At 38.3% G+C, this 18,361-nt stretch overlaps 1 protein-coding gene across 1 annotated transcript; it reads right to left on the bottom strand.

The window, feature by feature from the left end:
• Nucleotides 1-7,062: 7,062 nt before the first annotated feature.
• Nucleotides 7,063-8,805, bottom strand: LOC122027764 (F-box/kelch-repeat protein At3g24760-like). The gene has a single exon (XM_042586771.1). It carries the CDS (start codon nucleotides 8,756-8,758, stop codon nucleotides 7,541-7,543), a length of 1,218 nt encoding a protein of 405 aa, XP_042442705.1. The 5' UTR covers nucleotides 8,759-8,805; the 3' UTR covers nucleotides 7,063-7,540.
• Nucleotides 8,806-18,361: the final 9,556 nt, after the last annotated feature.

Here is an 18,361-nt window from a genome sequence, read left to right as displayed (position 1 = left end):
CTCATTCAATGTCTTGGATTGACAAGAGGGGATAGCCAAAACTAATCCTACACCTCCATCTCAAAATCACCCATCTCTTGTACAACAATTCAGTTAGGTAAGAAATTAATTTCAAAATAAAATAAAAAAAAATATATATATATAAATTAATTTATGATCAACTATGACTCATAAAATAAATTTACGATCATGTCAAAATACGATCAGACTCTAATATTATTTATTAGATTTAAAATGAGTAATATCATACCATTATAGAGATATCTAAATTCTTTCGATCCTAATAAATTCTCTATGTAATTGTCAATCTACCAACCATTGATCCATAAACAATGATCGATCATATAAATTATGGTAAGAGACAAAAAGAAAACTCTATCGAAAAGTGATGTTTACTCACTCAAAGACTAAAGAACATGATGACAAAAAGACGAATACGCTCGCCCCCAGTATCTCCGTCAACCCGTCCTAGGATTAACACGGAGGAAGTAAATCACGGACAGATACTAGCCTTTGAACAAATTAACACGGAGGAAGTAAATCACGGACGAAGGCACATCCGAAGCCAAGCTCGCAAGAAGAGACATACTTCAGAACAAATTGACGAATATTCGTCTGGAAAGAGGTGAGAAGGTAGTCGATCTACACGCGAAGGTAAAATAACTAATCACCGGACTCGAAAACCTCGGTGAAATGATAACCAACCGGGACACGATACGCTACGCACTCAATACCTTTCCCAGGACTCTAGAATTGACCTCAATAATCGACGCCTACTACATCTCAAAGGACCTGGAGGTAAGTACCCTAGAGGAACTCTTTTCCACTTTAGAATTATATAAAACCAGATGTGCAGGGACAACAAAAGAATCAAGCCAGATTATGGCGCTAAATGTAACCAAGAAGGAAGAACTTGAGTCAGACTCAGAAGAAGATCAAGAAGCTTATATGGTAAGGAATTTCAAAAAATTCTTTAGATCTAATAAATTTAAAGAAATACAGAATAAGAAAAATCCAAGAAATAGAAAAAGAGTTCGATGCTACCAGTGTCAAAAGGAAGGACACTTAAAAGAGAATTGTCCAGAACTCAAGAAGGAAACAGGCAAGATGCCTAAGAAACACAAGACTCTAACTGCTACTTGAGACGACAACTCATCATCAGAGTCAGAAATAAAAGAGTATGCCGGACTAGCAATGATGGAGAGCTATGAAGGGCAAAACACATCAGAAGTCAGCATCAATGAAGGGGGAGCGATTTCAGATGAATGCAGCGAAGCAGGGGGAGAGTCAGATAGAAGAATCTATGAACGAATTAAAAAGTAAAAATAATAAATTAAAAAAATGAAAACTTAGAAATAAAAAGAATTTTAACAAAATCATGTCTGATAGAAGATTTTGATAAAGTAAGACTTGAAAATGATAAATTAAAAGAAGAAATAGAAAACTTGAAAAATTCTGCTAGTTCAAATATTTTTGCTTTTACAAACTATAAAGGATTAAACTGGTACTATAGGTTTCACAAAAGTCATATCAGAAAATATCAAAAGCTTATATATCGAGAAAAATACCTGATTAACCCTGTAGGAAGGAACCTATATTGGGTTCCAAAAACTTGTTTAAATTGAAAATGAAATTAGACTTAGGGCTTTCAAGTAGAAAATTGAATATTTGAATTCATTAAAAGACTTTGTCTAGAAGTGGTTAATGATCCAATAACTAAGAAGACTTAGTGCCTCGCCAAAAGTCAATTTCTGAATTAAATATTTAATTGACAAACTGATAAGCATAAAAATTAATTACTTTCAATCTTTGTCATTGGTTTAACATTTGTTAAAAATTTCTTCTAAAAAAAAAATTACTTCACTTAGAAAGCTTTTTCAAACTTAACTCAGCAAATTTTTTTATATATCATACTTCTTTGAAATTATTTTTGTTAAACTTTTTTAATCCGTTGCACAAAAATTTTATTTTTAACTTAGAAATTTTTCTGCTTGAAAATTTTCGCACTTAGAACTTTTTTTTAACACTTAAAACTTTCTAATTTTTTTTAAATTAACCTTAGACTTATTAAGGAACCCCATTTTTTATGTAATCAAAGGGGGAGAAGGATATTAAGTTTAAGGGGAGGTATAATCCAATTTTTAAACTGAAAAATCTTTTTGCACTTATTTGTAAAATTAATTGTCTTTACATTGCATTTTTTTTCTTTTTGCATTTGTTTACCCTAGCTTAACTTGGACTGCTCACATCAAAAAGAGGGAGATTGTTGGAACCCCAAGGTTGTTTTGATGTGATCAAACAAGTTAAGTTAGGTCATGTTTGATTTAACCCTTATATCTAAGTGTGTAGGAGTTTAGGAGCACAGGAAGTCGAGCGGAAGATGCGGCTAGTGAGAAGGACGGCACGGGGAGAGAGCCAACAGGCTTGGTGCGTCCGAGGGACGAGGTGCCATGGAAGAGTACAAAGGTGGACGAGAAGAACGTACGTGACATTCGAGGGACGAGAAACCGGGGAGGAAGGCTGCTCGAGAAGAAGGTTGGAACTTGAGTTCGGGTAAGCCCTATTCTGGATGGCCGAGATCACCCAAGTTAGCGGAGCCAGAGCGGAAGACCCGGACCGAGACGAGCAGAACCGGAGTAGAGGAACTGAACCGTAAAAAGTCAATCCTGTTGACTTTTGTGGTCCGGGCGCTCGGAGCCATTCCGGGCACTCGGAGCCTATAGAGTCTAGGTGCCCGGAACCCAAATGTTATCACAAGTGACGTGGACGCTGACCGACGCGTCAATGATAGAATGTTATCCCCCTCCAGGTGCCCGGAACCCTTCCAGGCGCCCGGAACAGTGGTATAAATATATCGCTGATTTCAACAATTTATGCAACAACTTGTAATTCCATTTCTTCTGTTTTACTTTTGTTTGTGAGCTATGGACATTGTAAGAGGTCACTCCGTCCGAAGAAGATCTTTAGAAAAGTGCACTTCATTCTCCTTGGATTAGCAAACTTCTGATTGCAAACTATGTAATTGTTCTTGTGTCTATTTCCTTTTTGTTAGTCTCTTTATTTTTAGTTACAAGTGTTCTTATTCAAGTTATAAGTCGAGAAAGGGTTAATTTATTTTTATAAGGCAATTCACCCCTACTCTCTTGCTGACCACCAAGGGACCAATAGTCCAAGCACCTAGATCACTGATGTGGGTCGGCCAACTGAAGCGTGACATCGCAACTTGAAGATGAATTTTACACGGTCCAGGCGTTCGGACCGGTCCGAGCGCCTAGACCACTGAGGTGGGTCGGCCAACCGAAGCATGACACCACAACTTAAAGATGAATTTTGCCCTATCTGAGCACTTGGACTGTCTAGGTGCCCTTGGTGAGGAAGGTTGGCCACTCGACACGTTCTATCTCAGCCACTAACCTCGGCGCATGGAGCAACTCCAGGTGGGCGAAGGTCTAGGCGCATGGACCCAATCCAGGCTCATGGATTCCCTATTTTCTAGCTTTCAATCACCTGCACCAAGGAGTTAAAAATAAACAATAATATGTAAAGTAAAATCTTATTTGATAGCTTTCGGGCTGTCAAGTCCTGACTTTGAATTTCGCTAAAACTTTAAGTCGGACCAACACCTACTATTCTCTTAATGGAAAGCGCATCCTCACCTACTATTCTCAGGAGAGTCTACCTTCTGTCAAACCAGTCCTCCAGACAGTTTGAACTTTTGCTTAGCACCTGAAACCTCAGGATTTTCCGCCGGGCGTCCGAACTCCGATCTGTCCAGTCTTCCGCCTAGTGTCCACGACCTCCAGGACTTCCACTTAGTGTTCTCAACCCTAGGATTTTTGCCCGATGTCCTTAATCTGCCAAGACTTCGCCCAGTCTCACAAACCAGGACTTCTTTGACTAGTCGCACCTAGGGCTTTCCATCTGCCTAGTGTCTACTAGGATTTTCACCTTTCCTAATATTACTTAGGACTTTTCTATACACTCAGTCAAACTTGTTAGAATAACAATAAGACTTAACTTTGAACATTTTGTCAATATCAAAACTCAAGTTTGATTATCTGGTGCTCCTTACACCAACAGCTTCACTCACTAGGATTTTCATTGTCCGGTTTCACTCACCAAGACTTTCACTATCTAACTTCACTCACTAGGGTCTGACTTCACTTACTAGGATTTCAACCACTTAACTTCACTCACTAGGGTCTGGATTCACTCACTAGGACTTCAACTATCTAGTTTCATTAGGGTCTGACTTCACTCACTAAAATTTTCCCTTGCTTAACTTTCAGTTATGACTAGTCATTTGGTAAACTTCTCACCTACCTAACCTTTGGTTAGGACTTACGCTTACTAGTCATCTAATACTAATTAGATTTCTCTCTTCCAAATATCAAGTTTTATTTAGATTAAACTTTAATCAATCTGACCAAATTTGGATACATTATCAAACATTAAAACTCTAGAGATAGATTGTACTAACAAAATACACATGCTATACTTAAATGGGTGAAATTGCCATCTTACCAGCTCTTCTAGAGGGACTCCTTCACTATACGAAAGGAAGATAAATTACAAGAAATTTTACCTCGCAATAAGATCATGTGCAAAGAGGATTTGAGATAACTAACGAGACATTCTTTTAGATGAGCCAACTACATCGATATGTGAGGCTCACATGTTATACTTAAATTATAGTAAAAATGATTATACTGATTATAAACATTCTTCACAGTTGATTCTCAAATTATAGGAAGAGAGCGACAAATCATACTGTCAACCTATAGAAATGCTGGAAGATGCTGGGCCCAACTGCACCTCGTTTAATGGCCAACTTTTGTCTCAAATGGTTATTTAAAAAAAATCTGTTGGAAAAATACGAAGCACATATCTGATAACGTGATCCAAACTTTTTAGGATAAGATATGAAGCACATATCTTATATATATTTGATGAACTCGTGCTTGATTAAAAAAATTAACACTTTGGACTTAGAATATAGCCAAGTTGGTTAGGTTTATAAAATTAAGTAACAGTTGAATTTCAGTAAAAATTAAAAAATTATTCTCATATGATGATTAATTTTGATTTTTTTTTAATTTACTTCCTTCTAATAATATAAGATAGGAGGGCCATTAGCCTAATAAATTTCATTTTTTACGGAAAGTAATTAGATTTAGAGGGTGTTTAGTTAAATTTATTAAAAACAACTTATAAGTTCGTACAATTTATAAGTTGTTTTAGGAGCTTATAGGTTGTTAGGTCTTATTTTAAAAATAAACTGTTAAAATATTTGGGTAAACTTATTACAATCAACTTAAAGGTATTGATATGTTTGGTATTATAAAATCTTTTTATTAATAAAATTATCAAAAAGGGTATAATACGATTAATCAAGGATTTTGGACTTTTTATTAATAGAAAATTTTGAGCGAATTTTTGTACCGGGAAAGAGAAAATTGGAAAAAGACGTTTGCAGAGAAGATGACATAGCGCTGGAAGAGAAGTCGACGGAGATAAAAAGATATTAGGCTTATAAAAAGTTATGGAGGATAGGATGAGGATTTATGAAATTATACAAGGATATTTTAGAGAAAAAATTATTAAAATAAGATTTTTTTTTTTTTTTAAAGTAGAGTCTTCCATATTTTTTTAAAAACAACTTATAAGCTCCAAAACAACTTATTTTGACAGCTTATAAGCTGTTTGAAAAAAAATTTACCAAACAAATTTGAAGAACTTATAAGCTCTTCTAAAAAGCTTATAAACTCAGCCAAACACCCTCTTAGTTTGATGCACTATAGTAAAATATTCTCCATAATTTATCAATCTGCATATTATCTTATCATAGGACCGACAGATTTAATTCAAGTAGACTTGTACTTAAGTTCATAAGGTAAAGATGCCCCCTTTAGCCTTTAAAAAAGGTAGATCCGTTACCTTAGCGGCCCCTCTAGTGCCGACCCCACGGATATGGAGGGAAGCCCCTTTAGCCTTTAAGTATCTAGTAAAGTTTGATGTACCATTCGGACAAATACAGAAAGTTTCTTTGTATAGTCTACAATTTTGTTTTAACTTTCCTCCCTTGTTCCATGAGTTGTTTGCTAACGATGTGGGCAAAAACAAGAGAAGTATCGATCAAAGGTTACTTAAAGAACAAACACTAGATCCAAGAGGATAAACCGATGGGTGTCATCACAAGACGCCCTACCTGAACTTAATTTGCCCCCGAAATAATAGTACAACATTAAGACACTTCATTTTTTTTTTTTTTATCTAAACATCAAATTAAAAAAAAAAAAAATCAAATCTCAATCAATTTTGACGAATTAACAAAGAAATTTTCTTTAATAAATAATTGACAAAAACAATTACACTATGAATTCTCCATTACAAATATTTTTTAATTTATACTGATGGATAAATATACGTAATGTAACACACACTCGTTAGTCATTAGTATAACAGTTCATTCAATGTCTTGGATCAACCCGAGGGGATAGACAAAACTAGTCCTACGCCTCCATCTCAAAATCACCAATCTCTCCATAGTAAAATCATCAAATTTTTGAACAACAACTCAATTAAGTAAGAAAATAAAAATTCATAATAAAATAAAAAAATATAGAAATTAATTTATGATCAAACTATGACTCATAAAATAAATGTATGATCATGTCAAAATACTCTAATACCATTTATTAAATTTAAAATGGACAATATCATATCATCATAAAAATATCTAAAAATCTTTTGATCCTAATAAATTCTTCATGTAATTGTCAATCTACCAACCATTGATCCATATATAAATTATGATAAACGGCAAAAAGAAAAATCTTATCGAAAAGTGATGTTTATTCATTCAAAAACTGAAAAATATGATGACAAAAGATGAATACCCTCGTCCCCAGCATCTTCGTCAACCCGTCTCAGGATCAACACGGAGGAAGTACAAAGACTGAAGAATATTGTAGTAAAAAACGAATACACTTACCCCCAACGCTCCCGCCAATCCGTCTCAAGGTCAATACGGAAGAAGTAAATCTCGAACGGTTACTAGGCTTTGGAATAATGACTAGCACATAAAAGATATATTTATCTTAATTTTACTGAGATTCAAACTCCATATGTCATTATGATAACACCTCATGCGCTATCCACTAGATTCATCCGAAAGAACACAACTACTGAAGCACATGAATCAATTTCAGATAGTGCAGAACAGAGCCTGGTGAGTTAAAGCATACCCCCAGCACTAAGAAGAAACACCAAGCAATTGATGAGCTCCAAGAGCATTTCTACTAGTGCACATGCTCCTTCTCCTTTAGATATAAAGTTAGTAGCAAAGCTTTAGAATTCCTAGTGGATGGAGTTGTAAAGATGAACGAACTCCAAGACAAGAAGATCACAAATTGAATCTGTAACAGTAGTGTTACTGCAAAGGGAGATTTCTGAGGAAATTTAGCATCTTGTTTAATTGATCGAAGAACAGTTGGAATGTAAGATACTGAATCTTATTAATGGCGGAAATAGATGATTCTTAATTATTTAGATCAGCAGCGAGGAGGACGGAGTTTAGGGGAACAGGGGAGCAGAAAGCGATCACCTTGTGGAATCGATTCACCGGACTGGGCAAAGGCGGCACCTTTCTCCAAGTGCATCGCAGATTTTGCGGCGAGGAAGTCGCCGGAAGGTTGGCGGCGGCGGCGGCGGCGGAGGTTTCGGTGATCTCGCAGACGCAGGCTGGGTAGGCCTTGTGGTGGTCTTCGTTGAAGACGTAGACGAGGCCGTCGAGGCCGACGCATTTGAGGCTGGCGAACTTGTTGTCGTCGTCGTCGGTATCGAAGAGGCAGGAAAGAAGGTCGCTCGGCATCGCGCCGATCTCGGCGTAGTCCATGGTGCGGTGGTCGACGGCCCAGAGGGAGAAACAGGGCGGGCCTTCGGGGGTGTTGCAGAGGCCCGCGAGGAAGAGCCGATCGCCGGAAGCGAGGAGGAAGGAGAAGAGTAAGCCAGGGGGGCGGAGGGTTTGGAACGAGCTCCAAGTGCGGCGGCTCAGGTCGAAGGCGGCGATGGAGGAGGAGTAGATCCCGAACACGTAGAAGAATCGACCGGCCAGAAGGGCGGCGGAGAGCCACTGCGACGAGTTCCCGGGCTGGAACTCCGGCGGGAGCGGAGCGCAGAGCTCCCACGAGTCCGACTCCGGGTCGTAGATCTCGACCGCGAGGGGATCTTCGAGGTTGACTAGCCCGCCGATGAATCGGGCGCCGCCGACCACGATGAATCGACGGCGTCCTCCGGGAGAGGAGAAGACGCCGACGAGGGGGTTGTAACGGGAGAATAACAGCGGAGAGGTCTCACGCCAGGGACCACGGAGAAGCGGCGCGTAGCAGAACCGGGTCGCGGAGATGGTGGCGAAGAAGAACCCGCCCGCGCCGGCGAAGCATTCGACGGGGACCGCGGAGGTCGAGGGAGGGAGCGCGATCCACTCGCCGGCGTCCGGGTCGAAACCGAAAGCCTGGTTCTTGCGGAGGACCACGTTGTTCTGGCCGTACAGGAAGAACCAGGGCGGCCTCCGCCGGGAAGAGGCGGCGCGTTTAGCGAATCCAGGGTGGGAGACAATCCTTCGCCACTGCCTGCTTACGGCGCCGGCGACTACTGCCGATCGCAGGGGCAGGTAAGAGAGGACGAGCTCGACCAGGTCATCGTTCAGCCGCAGCCAAGGCGCTTCCGCCGCCGCCTGCCCGATCTCCACCTCCATCACGATGATCAGTTAACTTCAAGAGAAAGGTAGAAACTTTGGTCGTTGCGAGATAGAGAGAGAAGGGGAAGAAGAAGAAGAAAGGGAATTGGGTTAATGGGTGGGATGTATACACGTGGCGAGAGTAGATTGAGCTTCGAACTACCTGCAATGGGTGGAAGTGGTTCTGGCTACCAAACAAAAATCAGGCGCGACACGTTCACTTTGAGATTCGCAAAAGGTATCGTGATCGGAGGAATAGTGTCGGTAGAGGAGAGAGCAGCGGAACGTGGATTTCGTTGACTGTCAATTTCATTTTTATTTTTTATTAATAAAAATATTTTAATTAATAATTATTTAATGGAAATTAATTCCTAAGGCGGCGTCATTGACTTCGTAATTTATTGCGTCCCATTCCACCGTAAATAAAAATAAAAATAAAAAATTTAAGTATTTTATCACGTAACTTTCGGAATTTTAAAAGCATAAAATCTTTGTAAAATATAAATGAATTTATTTTAAATTTACGCCGTCGTACGATTAAATTTGGATGGTCCTCGCTGTCTCTGGATCAAACGAATAATTTATGACGTAACCTTCGTCCGACGCAAACTCTTCTTGATTGAGAGTGGTTTCTAAACAGAAAATAATAATGTTTATTTTTAATTAATTGGCATCTAATAGGGATGACAACTCAATTATTTATTCCTTCTAAACGTATAAATAAGCCCTTTTAAAATATATTAATAAAATTTTAATCCAATCCTTTTAAATTATTGGACGGATTTAATCAATTAATCATTTAATAACAACCACCCTGACTTCCTCCCGTAATTATTAATGTTTATCATTTATCCGCCACTCTATCCTATAATGATTCCCGGTCAGATGAATGTTTGGTTGATGAATTTAGAAATGAGGAAATGAAATGATAGTAAAAAATAGTATTTGGATTGTGGATTTAGGAATGATTACTAGATTTATGGGAATCATCAAATTCATATAATTTGATGGGTTTCATTTCCATTCCTATTCTCATTCCACCCTACTATCAAACTCATATCTATAGTCATTCCCATTATTTAACCAAACACCCCCTAAATCTTCACCGCTATCCTTTTCAATTTACATTACCTTCGATTTCTCGATTTATCCCAACTCCTTAATCCCAATTTATCATTATTCATTTATATTCTTTTTTATTAGAATTTAATAATCTTAAAGAATTTGAATTTATTAAAAAAAAATTATATTATTGTACTTGTCCTTTGAATTCATGAATTTTTTTTAAAAAAAAATAAAGTAAGGTAAAGTGATCAATACCTTTTTGTTAAAAGTATGATAATCGTTCATCCAAATGTTTCAAATTTGCAAGCTCTTAGAGGATTCCAAAAAAAGTTCGGAATTTTTTTATTTATTTTTCCAATTTTGTACTTTCCCAATTTTGTATATATATAGAGGCAGATTTGCTCATTAATTGAGAAATTTTAATTTTCATTTCGTAGACAGTAAATTTTTATCATCATTCCTGTTCCTATCCTCTAGAATAAATATAAAAGAATATCGAGAAATCCTCTTCCCCATTCCCATCCTCATCCTCATCCTCATCCTCATCCTCGTCTCCGTGCACATATCTATCATGTCATATCGGGACGGATTCAGAGATGTGAATAGCATTCTCATACCTGTCTCAACCTGAACAAATTCTCCGCATCCAAATCCGAATCAAAAAATTCTCCGAACCCACCTCCATTTCAAGTTTTCTCCACGGGACCTGAATCTATAGGAAAAATTATCATCCTATATAACTCAAACTTAAAATATCATATAATTTATGAGAAAATTATGTTTTTAGTCTTGTAATTTACACATTTTTCAATTTTAATCCTGTTATGAGTAAATTTACATTTTTAATCTTGTAACTTGTAATATTTTTCAATTTCAGTCATTTTTCCTTTAAAATTGAAATTTTTCAACAAAAAATGATGAGTTGTAAATTGAATTTGGGGATTTTGATTTTTTTCTTACCCACGTGCTTTTTATATTCCAAATACAAACTAGACATTTTTCGTTGAAAAATTTCAATTTTGAAGGAAAAAAAGACTGAAATTGAAAAATATTACAAGTTATAGGACTAAGAACGTAAATTAACACATAACAAGACTAAAATTGAAAAAGATATAAGTTATAGGACTGAAAATGTAATTTTCTGTATAATTTCCACTCTAAACATTTGATGGATATCCTTCTTTTTTTCCGCCTTTACTTATATTTTGCTTTGTCGATCTCTTCTTCTATTACTTTTTCATACTCTAAACCTTGTGTGTCATAAGCTTCATCTTCGAGGATCACTCTCAACTTTATATTAAATACCTCGGGCAACCTTAAACTAAGCTATTTCTTACGATCCCCACTTGCAAATAAAAGAATGAAAGCTAAATCATACTTTTTACATCCATCTTTTAACTTTTCTAATGGTTGAGATGTGCCCAAGTCGATAAGATACTCGTCGTCATAGTTCGACAAGTTGCACTACTTTAAGCATTTAAGTCATCATTGAGTGTTGACGATCAATAGCTAGCATTACTTTTGATTCATGAGTAAAAATAGATGCAACGTACGTTGCTCGCGAAGGGAATGCTTTTTAGATGGTGGGGGAAGGAAAGATTGAAAAGAAAGGTAGATCCAAGGAGGTGATGAAGGATAGTCACTTTCTTCGAAGAAGCATATATTCTATGCACAATTGTTTGTCAACTTTAGGACATGGACTAGTAGAAGTTGCTAGCGTCTTAAAATTCGATTTTTAATGGAGTTACCGCGTCGCGGGCCGGGGCGATCATGATATTGGAAGAACATTGTTGGTAGAGCTCCATTTCGGAGTTGCCCTAGTTGATCAGGAGCACCTTCTTCCCGCGGTAAGCTTTGTTGGTGCATATCAGTATCCATGTTTGATAAATGGTTTAAAGTTAGATATTATGTGTTTGATATGTTAGTTAAATGTACATGTCATTTAACATGGAAATTCTTAATGGGTCAAGTAGATGGGACATTAAGCATCGGAAAGACCTAGTGGGTCAGGAGGACTAGACATTAGGCAAGAAGTCTTAGTAGATTAGAAGGATCAAACACTAGGCAGAAGACCAGATGAGTTGATCTGGTAGAACACTTGATGGGTCAGCTGGACTAGACATCAAGTAAGAAAAGTTTTGGTGGATCGATCAGACACTAAGCAAAAGAAGAAGGTCAAATAGGTCAGTCAAATCATATGTTTGGCAGATAAGATCAGATCGAGCAATAAAGAAAATAAAAGGTATGAGTCGACCAAACATGTGGTTGGTTGACCAAACATATTTGATAAGCACAGATCATATAAGATCATATCAAGCAGCAAAAGGAAATTTAGATTTTCAGTCGACCAAACAAGGAGTCGGTCAACGAATAAAGGCTGATTTCGTGGAAGATACAATCTACGTAGATCGTGCACTTGGACGCGAAGCCGAGCAAATTCTAAAGATTGGTCGACCAAAAAAGATTAGGTCAATCGGATGAAAAACTTATAAAAAGAACCCTTCGGTATGAGATTGAGCAACAATTCTCTCATCAATCCATCTCTCTTTTGTTGCTTCATTCGTGCAAGTCTTGTTGTTATTATTGTTTCTTTTGTTGCTTCATTCGTGCAAGTCTTGCAGTTATTATTGTTGGTGCAACCTTAGGTCAAGGTTGACCTGGTTGATCTGACTCGAGTTGACCTGACTCGAGTTGTGTTTTGATGTTTGACGATGTTTGACGAGAAGAGAGTTGTATTCTTGATGTTTGACAAGAATAGGTGTTTGGGAGATTGTAGGTGTAACCTTAGGTCAAGGTTGACCTGGTTGACCTGATTCGGGAAAAGTCCAAGCAGGTAGCTTGGCACGCGGAAAGTCCAAGTATGGAGACTTGGCACTGGGAAAGTCCAAACAGGGAGTTTGGCACGGGGAAAAGTCCTGGTGAGTGAAGTCAGGCAGTCGGAGAAGTCCTGGTGAGTGAAGCCAGGCAGTCGGGAAATCCTGGTGAGTGAAGCCAGGTGAAAATCCTAGTGAGTGAAGCTAGGTGAAGGTGAAAGTCCTGGTGAGTGAAGCCAGGCATTCGAGAAAGTCCTGGTGAGTGAAGCCAGGCAAGGGAAAGTCCTGGTGAGTGAAGCCAGACAGATTGGAAATCCTAGTGAGTGAAGCCAGGTGAAAACTCTAGTGAGTGAAGCTAGGTGAAAGTCCTGGTGAGTTAAGCCGGGCAAGGGAAAATCCAGATGGATCAAGGGTGATCGGACATCTGGTGTTGGGAAGTCCAAGTAGATCAAGGGAGTGATCGGATACTTGGCACGAAGAGGAAAGTCCAAGTGGGTCAAAGGGATTGACCGGACACTTGGTGGGGAGTCTTAGCAGTCAAGGGTGACCGGATGCTAAGCATGATGTACCAATAGGTCGAGGTTGACCGGATATTGGTTTGGAAGGTTTGGGACTTGGTTTGGGCAAAAACCAAGCTCGATCGATCTGCAGACCGATCGATACGTTGTGTATCGATCGGTGCCGGTGACCGATCGGATAACAAACAGAAGGCGATCATGGATCAGAGTCGATCGGGACCGAGGCGTAAGATGGGCTGATCGGTCCCCGGACCGATCAGGGGCGCTACCACGAGGTGGGATCGGTCAGGACGATCGATTCCACGAGAGTTGGGCAACTCTGCGTGAAGCCTTCGATCGGTGGGGACCGATCGGCCTGATCGGTCCCCACGATCGAGCAAGCCCGGACCGATCAGGGTGAAGCCTGATCGGTCTGGATCTAGCAGTTGTGAGTGACAATGGCTAGGTTCTGCGTCTTCTGTCTTCGTTGCAGGTTCTTCGCAGGTATAAATCTAGGTGAAGGGCTACTGCTGCGGGTTGCTTCTTTTCTTAGAACTTCTGTTCTGGTGCTCTAGAGCTTCTGCTCTTACCTGCGATCAGAGCTTTGCTGAGCTCCTCGCTGCTGAAGCTTCGCGTGAGCTTCTCGACTGGATTCTCGTTAGCTGCTGCTGGTGTGAGGTTGCTGCTTCTTCACTCCAGTCAACAAGAAAGGTAAGCAAGTGTTTCATATTGTCTTTTGCTTTCTTGTATCTGTTGTACTCCTTTCTTGTTGTTACAAGTATTGTGGCGAGGTTTCTCCACCCACAAGGAGTAGTTATTAGCCGGTTCTCCGGGGACTCATCCACCGACGGATTGGTAGGCTTCGTCCACCTTACGGACACGCCGAGGAGTAGGAGTATCATCTCCGAACCTCATTACATCGACGCGTTGAGGTTTGATCTTCTTGTTTTCGTTTCTTGTGTTTATTTCCGCTGCGCTAACACGTTTTGTAGAAAGAAACGACGATTTGGGGTCGGCTATTCACACCCCCCTCTCTAGCCTCCGTACGAAGGATCCTAACAATTATGCCGAGAGGTTCTCCGACAACCTATGCCCAAATTTCATACTTGTGTTGTCGGTATATTTATTTAGTTGCATTCAAATTTAAGAGGTAGTAGTGTTGTTACTACTTAATTCATTTATATGAATTTGTTGGGGTTGCAAACATAGTCCCATATTGAAAACACATGGGAAAGATCATGAGTTTATAAGAGAAAAGATATCTCCATTTGCATGAGGCCTTTTGGGGAGAGCCCAAGAGCAAAACCATGAGGGCTTAGGCCCAAAGTGGACAATATCATGCAATTGTGGAGATATCTAAATTCTTTTCGATCCTACAATTGGTATCAGAGCCCGGACTGCCAGAAGGTTTAACCGCCGACTGTGCACAAGAGCTATGGTCTGATTGAGCCATGTGGGTACAATATTGACCTCGAACAAAGAAAGTGGGGGCTCCTATGTTCAGATCAAGAAGGTCAGACACCAGGCAGGAAGTCCTAGTTGCGACTAGGCAAGGAAGTCCTAGTAGGTCGGGTGGACCGAGGGGTAGGAAGACCTGGTGGGTCGAGGATCGGACGTGGGAAGCCTATGGTCCTTTGTTTGAGGGGGGATTGTTGGGGTTGCAAGGTTGCAAACATAGTCCCATATTGGAAACACATGGGAAAGATCATGAGTTTATAAGAGAAAAGATATCTCCATTGGCATGAGGCCTTTTGGGGAGAGCCCAAGAGCAAAATCATGAGGGCTTAGGCCCAAAGTGGACAATATCATATAATTATGGAGATATCTAAATTCTTTTCGATCCTACAGAATTTCCCTCCTCCGAAAATTTTTGGAAAGAAATTTTTTAATGAATTATCCAGTCAAAACCGTCCAAAGGATCATTTGCCTTGGTGCAGTAGTCGTTGGACTACGAATCAAGCATATGACATTATCTTTTGTGGTTTGTTTTGCCGCTGTGTATCTTTATTATCTCTGTGATTATTTTCGTAAAAATTTTTTTTTAAAGGAACACATACTCATTTAGGTCCTACAAATTTTGTTGGACTTGTAATTGTTTGCATGAATGGACGAACTAATACCCTTCCATTTAGGGGGACCGCATGCTTGACATTGTCCCTAGTGGCCACCACTGGCCTATAGGTGAAAAGGATGCAGAATTAGAAAAACGAAATCGTTTATCTTCCAAATTAATTGTACGAAACTTGAATACCTAGGAGTTTTGACAGGTGAAGAGTGGTCGATGGTGATACCTCAACCCTTTCATTTAGGGGACCAAACAGTCGACAGTGTCCCTAATGGCCACCACTAGCCACTATGGTTGTATTTGGTTAGACATAATATCTAGTTTGTAATATAATCTAATTTATAATATAATATTGATTATATTATTATATTTGGTAATATAATATATGTAAGTTTTTATTATAAGGATGGTTATATTATTTTATTTAGTGTCTAATATTTTTTATAAGGGAATGTAATTTGTATTATTAAAAAATAATAAAAATATCCTGTGATCTTTGTTGGAGGCGGCAATCGATGGCGGCGACCGCCACACCTCTGCCGAAGCCGGAGGTGGCGGCAGTGGGCGATAGTGCCCGGAGGTGGTAGTAGCCGATGGCGGTGGCGACGGTGGCGACAGTGACGTCGGTGGCGGCAGTGATGCCGGTGGCGACAGTAATGCCGGTGATCGACGGCGGCCAACGATGCTTGAAGGTGGCGGTCGCGGCAACGACTTGTGGCCAACGGTAGGTGGCGGCGGCGGGCAGCGACAATGGGTGGCGGGCAACGACGACGAGCAGTGGAAGCGACGTCGATGACTAGTTGATACTGAAAATAGACTAAGAATATATTTGACATTTAAATTTTAATTAAACTATGAAATAATATAATCGAATTATATGATGTTGGCCCTGTAATCTAAATTACAAAATTTTATTACCTTTAATAATATAGATTACATTATCTTATAATTTTAAAATTATATCAAATAAAATAATCTAACATAATCTTAATTATATTACAGGACAGATTACATCCTATCAATTATAGCTTAGATGAAAAAGGAGGTAAGATCAAATAAAAAAGCAGTTGGCCTATTTTCCGATTCAACATGGCTGCCAATCGCTATCATGTGCGAGCTGGTGGCCCGTACTCTGCGCTTGACAGCCCACTCGTTTTAAAGAACATGCCAAGTTATTTTTTCTTTAATGAAGATGGATGATTTATTCCTACCTCGGTCCGAATCCATGACCTAGTCTATCTTTAAAATTAATTCGACGAAGCTTAAATACCTAGATTATATGAAGGAGCTTTGGGAGGTGAAAAGGAGTGATGGTGATGGCCACTTTGTTGTATAGGGACCGGCACACATGGAGGGAAGGAGGGGAAGCAGGCAGTGCATGTGAAGGCAGATGCACCTTTGGTTGTAATCCTGAAATCTCTCATTTTTAAATGAGCAACAAGAAAGGATGTGTTTTGTCTACATCACTTTAACCACTAATTAGTTTATAAACATCAATTGCACTATTTATTTATTTTTTCTTCTATTGGATCTTTCATTTTATTTGTATTGGAGATACACTCGCATACATGATATGCTGGGATTGTGAGATTCTGATATTTCTTTTGTAAATTGATTAATTTCTTTTTTTTTTCTTTGATGAGTTTTATTGTTGTTGTTGTTGTGATTTTTCGTGGATAATTTCTTTATGCATAGATTAGAATAATTACTTGGAACCGCTGTTAAATCACATTCTTTGAGTATATTGTTTTGGTTTCCAAAAGTTTTTGGGCAAAAATAAAAGGTTGATTTTTTAATTTTTATTAGTTTTTTTTGTTGACATGGTAATAAATTTTTTTAAATATTTTGATTTTTTTTTAATAAAAGGATAGAGAGGTTTATAAAGATGTTTTATATATAATATAAATAAAATAGTTGAAATAGAAAAGTGTGTTAAATATTTGATTACAAGATTTAAAAGAAAATTTTATAATTTTAAAATTAAATAGATATGTATTATTAAAAAAGAGAGTACTAAGTAGAAAATTGTAGAAAATGAGAGTCCAAACGTGAATATGTTAAAAAAAATATTAGAAAAAAATAAAATAGTATATCTTAAGAAACAATTCTAAGGAACACATTTAAAATAATATAAATATATACTTAGATGAACAATACTTACCAATTGATGTAGTTAGTTATTATCTATATAAATATTTACTCCAACAAATTTTCGAGTCAATTTTCAAAAAGTACAAAATATCATGTTGAGTGTTTGACCTCTCCATGCAAAGAATCACTACACTAATGATACTGAATTGTTTGAGATAAGTAATATCATCTTTTACTCCGATCAATTGAGAAAGATTATTTTTTTTTAAAAAAAAACTTAATTAACAAACTAGAATAAAATTCATTTAAACATACATAAAGGTATACTTGTATACCGACAATAACATAGCAAGGGAAACTGACTAGATCGAACGCAATGGAAAGGAGCTGGAGTATGTTAATACGACGACTAGGTCAAAAAGAGTCGTAATATGGAGATGAAAGATACATAGATCTGAAAATCAAGAGAATGAGAAACACGTACAGTGGATATGGTATTGGACAAGACATGAGTTTCTTGTTTTGTGATGTCCTTGAATTGCTCCAAAAGCAACCTGCAAAATAACAATACCGCAGAAAGCCATGGTCTGGTGAGTAGGGCTGTGCATTCGGTCAAAATCGAACTGATTGAATCGAATAAATCGAAAACCGAACAAACCGAATTTTTTTCAAACCACCCGAACCGACCGAAAATAAAAAAAAAACGAAATAACCAAACCGATATAATTTCGATTAATTCGGTTTTAAACCGAAATAACCGAATTTATTTTATTTAAAAAAACTCATAAGCCGCTTACCATCTCTGACAAGTGACAACGATCTCTCTACCAACTGGGATTGACATGAACATGATTGCAAAATGACAATCTCCACAGATTCTTAGATTCTTAAGAACTCTTACTGGAGCTTCAGCTGGTAACTTTAGAAGGCCATATGCAACGACCAATTTCTCACTATGGGTAGACAAGACATACTCTTTTTGCTCAGTCTCAATTATGTCTTCTCAATTGTATATTCAGTTTTAAAATGATCAAAAATATACTTTCTAAAAATCATGTATAATTTTTCCCCAATCAATAAAATATAAAAA

Source organism: Zingiber officinale, chromosome 10A (assembly GCF_018446385.1).
Source record: "Zingiber officinale cultivar Zhangliang chromosome 10A, Zo_v1.1, whole genome shotgun sequence".
Lineage (NCBI taxonomy): Eukaryota > Viridiplantae > Streptophyta > Magnoliopsida > Zingiberales > Zingiberaceae > Zingiber > Zingiber officinale.
The sequence above is the reverse complement of the archived record's forward strand: the minus strand, read 5'-3'. Positions and strand labels throughout refer to the sequence as shown.